Below are 7,224 nucleotides of genomic sequence, written 5' to 3' on the forward strand. Positions count from 1 at the left end.
AGGGAAATCACGGAGTTTCCCAGGATTCAGCTCTGCTCCTCAGGAAGCAGGAGGAAGTGGGGCGTGAAGGTTTTTGGGTGCTGGGGAGCTGCCCCTGCCTGTGCCACCCCACCAGTCCCACAGAGTGGTGCCAGCTCTGCTGAGCCCTAAGGGGTTCCAGGCTTTTCCCTGGAGTGGAGCTCCTGGCAGGAGACCTCAGGTCCGGTGGTCTGGAGTGTCAAGGATGCAGAAAGGCACCTTAAACCCCCTTCTTGGGCTGCCCTACCTCTCCTCTGCTCAGTGGAAGGCAGGATTTACCTTCTCTGTGCTCTGGAATGGGCAGATCTTCCCCAGCCTGGCTCCTGGAGAAGCTCACAAATGTGGAGCAGGAAGATCGTGCTGGATTCCAGTAGGAAGGTCCAGCTCCTCCAGCTGGGAGGGACTGAAGGAGGCATCCAAAAGCAAAGCTGGGTTTGATGGGAGACTGGGCTGGTGCCTAAAGGTTTCCACATGGACACAGAATGGGAAGGAGGAGGTGAAGAGTCGCCTGGAATGGGCTGGACAGGAAGGGTGGGCTTGACATGTGACCCAATCTTTGCTTTAATATGAGAATAATGAGAGGAATGGGAGGGTGAAGCAATGGGCATTGCAACACCGCTGGTGGACGTAACCCCGGGGTTACTGGTCAAACTGGGGCACCCTCCAGCATGGCCAGAGCCTGAGGACATCTCTGTCACCTCCAGGGGACACGGGAAGGTGTGGGTGGAAGAGCAGCACAGCTGGGACAGTGCTGCAGAGATGTTGGGCTGAGGGCAGGTCCTGCCTGGTGAGGGGCAGGAGGGCTGGGATGGGCCCAGTGGATGTGACCTTCCCAGTAGTGGCCTGAGGGGACTGGGAGACCCCCAGAGACCCCTCGGGGTTGTGTGGAGGCACGGGGGGCTCTCGCTGCTCCCAGCTCCTGAGCCAGGGTCACCTCTGGGCAGCAGCACAGGGATGTCCCTCCTTTCCCCATCCCTGGAGGTATCCCAGGCCAGGCTGGATGGAGCTTGGAGCCACATGGGATAGTGGGAGGTGTCCCTGCCCATGGCAGGGGGTGGCACTGAATGATGGCTTTGAGGTCCTTCCCACCCAAACCATCCTGGAATTCTGTGATTCCCTGATTTGGGCCATGGACCAGCAGGGCTGAGAGATGCTGCTGGGGGCTGACACGGGCCCGGTGTCCCTGTGACAAGGACCTGGTTCCAGGAGTTTCCAGGGGACTGTGTTTCCTGTGTGCCCATTGCAAGGCACTAGAGCAGGAGGAGAGGTTAATTACACCCTGTGCTAATTGCATCCATGAAAACACCTCATGCAACACAACCCCTGGCTGCCAACTGGGCCAAGGGCTGGCACCTCCTGCAGCTCGGGCTGGAAGCAGCGGGTGGCAGAGCTCAGCCCCCAGGCACTGTGGGGACCTTGGGGACAGATGCTGGGCCTTGGGAGGGGAAGGGCAGAGGGGCTCCTGCTGCACAAATTGAGCAGGGCTGGGGAGCACTGGTGCTACATTCCTGCTGTCATTCCAGGTGGGAGATGTCTTCCAATAATCTGATGCTCTGCAGGGTGAGGTTTGGGTGCTAGCAGGTGACTGTGGCCAGCCTGGCTGGGATGATGGCCATGGACCAGGAGCAGCTCCTGCTGTCCCCACCAGCTAAGACTCCCTTTCCCAGGGCTGGCATCCCCGTAGGCAGCAGAGATTCCCAGGACAGGGACACTTTTGTGCTCAGCAGATTGGATCTTACCAGTCTGGAGTCACTGCAGTGGCTCTTAGCAGCCCGGGAGGGCCCTGTCAGCGCTGACACCTCGGGTGACTCAGGGTCCCGCCGTGACTCATGGCCACTCTCCACCCTTGGAGGGGTGTCCTGCTTCCACCCGAGCCGCTCCATCCCCGGGGATGAGATCCACACCGAGCCTTTCCCTGGGCCAGCCCCAGCCACCCACGCAGGATCCTCCTGATTCACCTGCCACGCTCCTGGCAGCCCCGGCCACTCACTCGGATCCCGTCCCAGCCGTGGGCTGAGCTTGGGGCGGCCCCATGGACGTGCTGCTGCTCCACGGGCTGCTGCTCCTGCCCCTGGCAGCGCTGCTGCTCTATAGGTGCAGCCCCTGTTTCCAGTACCTCTGCAAGGTGGCCTTTTTCAACTGCTGGATCGTGGCCATGGCCACCCTGCTGTCCCCCTTTGCTGCCTTCTGGGGACGCTCCGTGGACAACATGAAGTGAGTGTGGGCTGGGGATGGGGACAGCTGGCTGGGGCTTGGCTCAGGTGGAGGAAATCCTGTGGTTTGTGGGCTCTGTCCTGCCCTGGATGGGCCCACAGCTGGGTCACAGCTGGTGGCAGAGCCCTGGGGCCACGGTGAGGGCTGTGGTCACATCCGTGGGGCAGGGAAGTGCATCTTGTGCTGTGAGAGGTGCTGGCTTGTGCCGAGGGAGGGTCAAGCCACACTGGAGTTGAGATTCCCTGAGGGATGAGATAACATGAAAGGGATCATTCCTGGTCATGGCAATGCTGGGGTCTTCACTTGGGTGGTGACAGGGGGGTTTGGGGGTACCATCAGGGCAGGGGTAAATGCACACCCAATGCTGTGTCCCTGGCTCTGGTTTTGCTCATGGGAGACCCTGGAACAGCACTTTCAACACCTCTGTGGCAGCAGGATTGAGGGTGGAGAGGCTGCCACAGATTTTTCCATGGCTGCCCCTGGATCCCTGGCAGTGCCTAAGGCCAGGCTGGACATTGGGGCTGGAGCAGCCTGGAATGGTGAAAGGTGTCCCTGCCATGGCAGGAGTGGGACTGGGTGGGTTTAAGGTCCCCTCCAACCCAAGCTGCTCCATATTTTTATGGCTTTGGGATGTCGTGGTGCCATCAACTGTCAGGGGCACAGCCCTGCCCCATCACAGCCATGTCCTAATCACAGCCATGTCCTGATCACAGCCATGTCCCGACTCACGCTGCTGAGGGTGGAAGCAGGGAGATGTCATCACTGAGATGACATTGCTGTGCAACACCAGAGGAAGGTCAGGGTGTTGCAATCCTGTTGCTGGATTCCTGGGCAGGATGAACACACTGGGAAGGATGTAATTACATCACAGGGAAAATATCCCATCTTGAGAAATTTACTGAGGATTTCTGTGGATGGATCCCGGCCCGTGGCAGGAGTGTGGTCGGAGGTTCGCTGTTATCAGTGGTGGTGCAGCCTCTCCCAGGTCCTTCCCGGCTGGAATGCTGGGCACACACAGCATCCAGAGCTGCTCCAAAGCCAACGCTTCCGGCCTAGTGGAAATCCCCGAGGGAGGCAGAGTGACTCAGCCGCCTTATCTTGTCCCACCGACACCTCAGTGCCCGGCGCAGCACGCCCAGCTCCCTCTCCTCCCAGTCCCAAAGCCTGCGGCTTGGAGCACTTCCCTGTCATTAGTCCTGGCTTTGGGGCACTGCTTCTGCTTGGATCCTCAGGGATCTCTGAGCCTGCAGCTCCCGAGCGATGAGGGCGATGCCAGGACCCTGCCCCTCCTTCTCCCTCCTCACCTCTGCCTGGTGCTGAGCCCTTCCTGGCCCCCTGCCCCATCCCCTGGGGGCAGTGACAGGCACAGACCCTCTGTGGGTTGGACATTGCCCCATTCCAACACTGATGTGTCCCAGGATTTTATCTCCATGGCTGCTGGAATCCCTGGTGCTTCCTCCTCCCTCCATTCCTCCCATTATTCTCATACTGAGCATCACCCATCACTGCCATCCTGATATTCCCCTTCCTGTCCAGCCCTCCCAGGATGTGGCACCACTTTTCTGCTCAGATCCATCTCTTCCTGACGCTGCAGGTCCAGTGGAGTGATTTATGATTCCCCTAAGGAATGTATCCTGGCTGGTTTTCCCTTCCTCCTGCAGCCCAGAGCTGTGCAGGGGCACTCCCTGGGGTCACATCCCTGGGGATCTGCCTGTCCTTCTGCCATGCATGCCCTGTGCTCATCCATCCCCAGCTCAGCTCCTCTTGGCTGGGATCCAGCTCTGGCTTTAGGAGTCTGGGATCTGGTTTTCTGTCCACACACAGATCCAGCAGAGCATCTGGGAGGCTCCCCTGGGCAGAGACAGTTTGTCCTCGTTGGGATATTAAATCCCCATCCCCATCCCTCCCTTCTCTTTTTGCTTTCCCATCATCCCTGGGTATCAAAATCCTGTTTTTTCGCTCCCACCACCTTGTGCTGGTCACTCTCCCTCCCCAGCAGCTCCTTCTGCTCTGAGCGAGGAGCCGGGCACAGCTCAGGTGGGAACCGGGTGAGATCTGAGCCTCACCGGCTGCAAATGTGTGAGAAACACAAGCACCCCTGAGCCTGAGCCCGGGTCCAGCAGAGCAGCTGCAGCCTGGCCCAGCGTGCCTGCCCCGGGCGGCGCAGACCCGCTCCCACCCGTGTCCCTCGGCCTTACCTCGTCCCTTGTCTCCGCAGGCTCCTGCGTGCCGCGCTCCTGCCCCTCAAGCGCTTCTACGGCATCAGGATGCGGGTGAGGGGCGCGGAGCAGCTGCAGCTGCAGGGGCCCTTCGTGATCGTCTGCAACCACCAGGCTTCCCTCGACCTCATGGGTGAGTGAGGGCAGGGCAGGGGGGATCTTGGCACCTCTGGGGACTCCAGGGGTGCACCAGGATTAGGGCAGGGATGTGTGGTGGGAATGGACCAGGAGAGGGCTGTGCTGCAGGGAGAGGAGGGACAATGGAAGGTGATGCCACAGGGTGGTCCTGGGACTGGGAACAGCTTAAAGTCCTTTAAGTTTAAAAAACCCAACCTCGTCCTATATTAGAGAATAAATGATTAATTCATCTGTGCTCTGATGTCGTTTGGCCTCTCCAGAGAGCTCCTCTCTGCACTCATCACCTCTCAGGGCTGGTTGAGCTGCAAAACTTATTCCTGATATCCAGCTGGTTTATCCAGCTGCAGAGTTCAACTTCCAAGCAGTTTTCCAAGGTGGTTTTTCTGCCGCCAATCCCACGGGGCTGGGCAGGTGTTAATGGACGTTATCTGTGCCCCAGGAATGGTGGAGGTTATTCCCGAGCGCTGCGTGCCCATCGCCAAGCGGGAGCTGCTGTACCTGGGCACGGTGGGCTGGGCCTGTTGGCTCAGTGGCATCATCTTCATCGACCGCCACCGCAGGGACGCGGCCATCGAGGTCATCTCCCACACTGCCAGCACCATGCGGCATGAGAACGTGAGAGAAGCTGGGTCTGGGGGGGAAACACCCGTGGGGTGAGGGGGTGTGGGCAGGACTGACCTGGCTGAGGCCCGGGGTTACCTCTGTCTCTGTCCTCTCCAGCTCCGTGTGTGGGTTTTCCCTGAAGGCACCAGGAACCCTGGCAAATCCATGCTGCCCTTCAAGCGTGGGGCTTTCCACCTGGCCGTGCAGGCACAGGTAAGGGCACCCTCTTGGTAAATCAAAGGGGACTCAGTGGCCTTGGAGGCCTTTTCCAAAATGATTCCTTCCCCTTTAGCTCACTCTGGATGGAGTGGGGTGGGTGTGAACCCTGGGGCAGAGGGATGGGGGGTTTGATCTCCAGGGATGGGGGTTTGGCCCCAGGGGTGGGGGATTGGCCCCAGGGGTGGGGGATTGGTCCCAGGGGTGGGGGATTGGCCCCAGGGGTGGGGGATTGGTCCCAGGGGTGGGGGATTGGTCCCAGGGATGGGGGATTGGCCCCAGGGATGGGGGGATTTGATCCCCAGGGATGGGGGGATTTGATCCCCAGGGATGGGGGGATTTGATCCCCAGGGATGGGGGGATTTGATCCCCAGGGATGGGGGGATTTGATCCCCAGGGATGGGGGGATTTCGTCCCAGGGATGCAGGGATTTGATCCCCCAGGATGGGGGTTTGGCCCCAGGGATGCAGGGATTTCGTCCCAGGGATGGGGATTTTGTCCCAGGGATGGGGATTTCGTCCCAGGGATGGGGATTTCGTCCCAGGGATGCAGGGATTTGATCCCCAGGGATGGGGGTTTGGCCCCAGGGATGCAGGGATTTGATCCCCAGGGATGGGGGTTTGGCCCCAGGGATGCAGGGATTTGATCCCCAGGGATGGGGGTTTGGCCCCAGGGATGGGGGTTTGGCCCCAGGGATGGGGGTTTGGCCCCAGGGATGGGGTTTGGCCCCAGGGATGGACATGGTGCAGGGCAGCACCAGGCAGGAGCAGCAGTCCCACCTGGGGACAGCTCTGTCTGGGGGTGTCTGACCCTCTGTGTCCTGCAGGTTCCCATTGTTCCCATTGTGATCTCCCCGTACTGGGACTTCTTCAGCTCCAAGGAGAAGAGATTCACCTCTGGTAAGGCTTGGACAGGAATTCCCATGGCAGAGGGCAGGGCTGGCGCTGGGGATGAGGCACTTGGGGGGCGTCTGTGGGATGCTGAGGGGTGGGGAGGCAGCTGGGGTGGAGGATGCTCAGGGGAATACCTGGTTCCTGGTGGGATCCTCTAACACATCCCTGGCTTCTCCCTCCTCTCCCAGGGACCTGCACCATCCGAGTCCTTCCCAGGGTGGAAACGCGGGGCCTGAGCCCAAAGGATGTCCCCGAACTGACCGAGAGTGTCCGCCAGGCCATGGCTGAGGCCCTGGCCGAGATGTCCATGAGTGACCACGGGGACCAGGCCACGGAGCAGCCTCTGCTGGGGCTGGGGGACAACAGGGGCAGGCCCCAGGGCCAGGGGGACACAGCCAGGAACAGCAAATAGGCAGAGGGAGTGAGTCCCTCGGGCACAGCAGGGAGGTGTCCCTTGTCCCCTGAGGAGGTGTCCTGCAGCCCTGCCACCGCCCCGGCAGGACGGTGCCCTAAGGGGAGCAGAGCAGGGCAGGATGGGACCAGGCAGCACCCCCAAAACAGAGCAAGGTACCCCCTAAAACCCCTCGTTGTGACTGTGCATCCCCTCGATGTCTGTGCTGGATGTGGAGCTGTGGCTGTCCCCGGGATGGCTCCTGCCTGCCTGCTGGGCAGGGGAGGGATACTCCAGGCAGGGCTGAGGGTTCCCAGCCCCATTTTCCACCCCTGATTATTGGGTTCCCCCATGGATTCTCCTTCCAAAGGCTCCTACAAGCTGGAAATGCTGCTTGGATGCAGTCAGCTCTGGGGAGGGGCCCAGAGTGTGTGGCCTGGGGGACACACGAGGTCCAGGGGAGGTTGCCAGGGGGGGCAGAGCATCCTTGGAGCTGAGCTGTGAGCCAAGGGTGGAACATTAAAGAGTCCGG

At 60.5% G+C, this 7,224-nt stretch overlaps 1 protein-coding gene across 1 annotated transcript; it reads left to right on the forward strand.

Moving 5' to 3' along the window:
- The first annotated feature begins 284 nt into the window (after window positions 1–284).
- On the forward strand, window positions 285–7,224 carry LOC131588983 (1-acyl-sn-glycerol-3-phosphate acyltransferase alpha-like). Its single transcript, XM_058858078.1, has 6 exons — window positions 285–2,232; window positions 4,451–4,584; window positions 5,029–5,204; window positions 5,310–5,405; window positions 6,235–6,307; window positions 6,490–7,224. The coding sequence occupies exons 1-6, from the start codon at window positions 2,051–2,053 to the stop codon at window positions 6,711–6,713; spliced, it is 885 nt and encodes a 294-aa protein (XP_058714061.1). The 5' UTR covers window positions 285–2,050; the 3' UTR covers window positions 6,714–7,224.

The sequence above is a fragment of the Poecile atricapillus genome, chromosome 27 (genome assembly GCF_030490865.1).
Source record: "Poecile atricapillus isolate bPoeAtr1 chromosome 27, bPoeAtr1.hap1, whole genome shotgun sequence".
Lineage (NCBI taxonomy): Eukaryota > Metazoa > Chordata > Aves > Passeriformes > Paridae > Poecile > Poecile atricapillus.

Excerpts from the sequence above, each read along its gene's own strand:
- LOC131588983 (XM_058858078.1), top strand. The coding sequence starts at position 2,051 with ATGGACGTGCTGCTGCTCCACGGGCTGCTGCTCCTGCCCCTGGCAGCG. Across the intron at positions 5,205-5,309 it reads GCACCATGCGGCATGAGAAC|CTCCGTGTGTGGGTTTTCCC; the intron begins GTGAGAGAAGCT and ends TGTCCTCTCCAG. Across the intron at positions 5,406-6,234 it reads ACCTGGCCGTGCAGGCACAG|GTTCCCATTGTTCCCATTGT; the intron begins GTAAGGGCACCC and ends TGTGTCCTGCAG.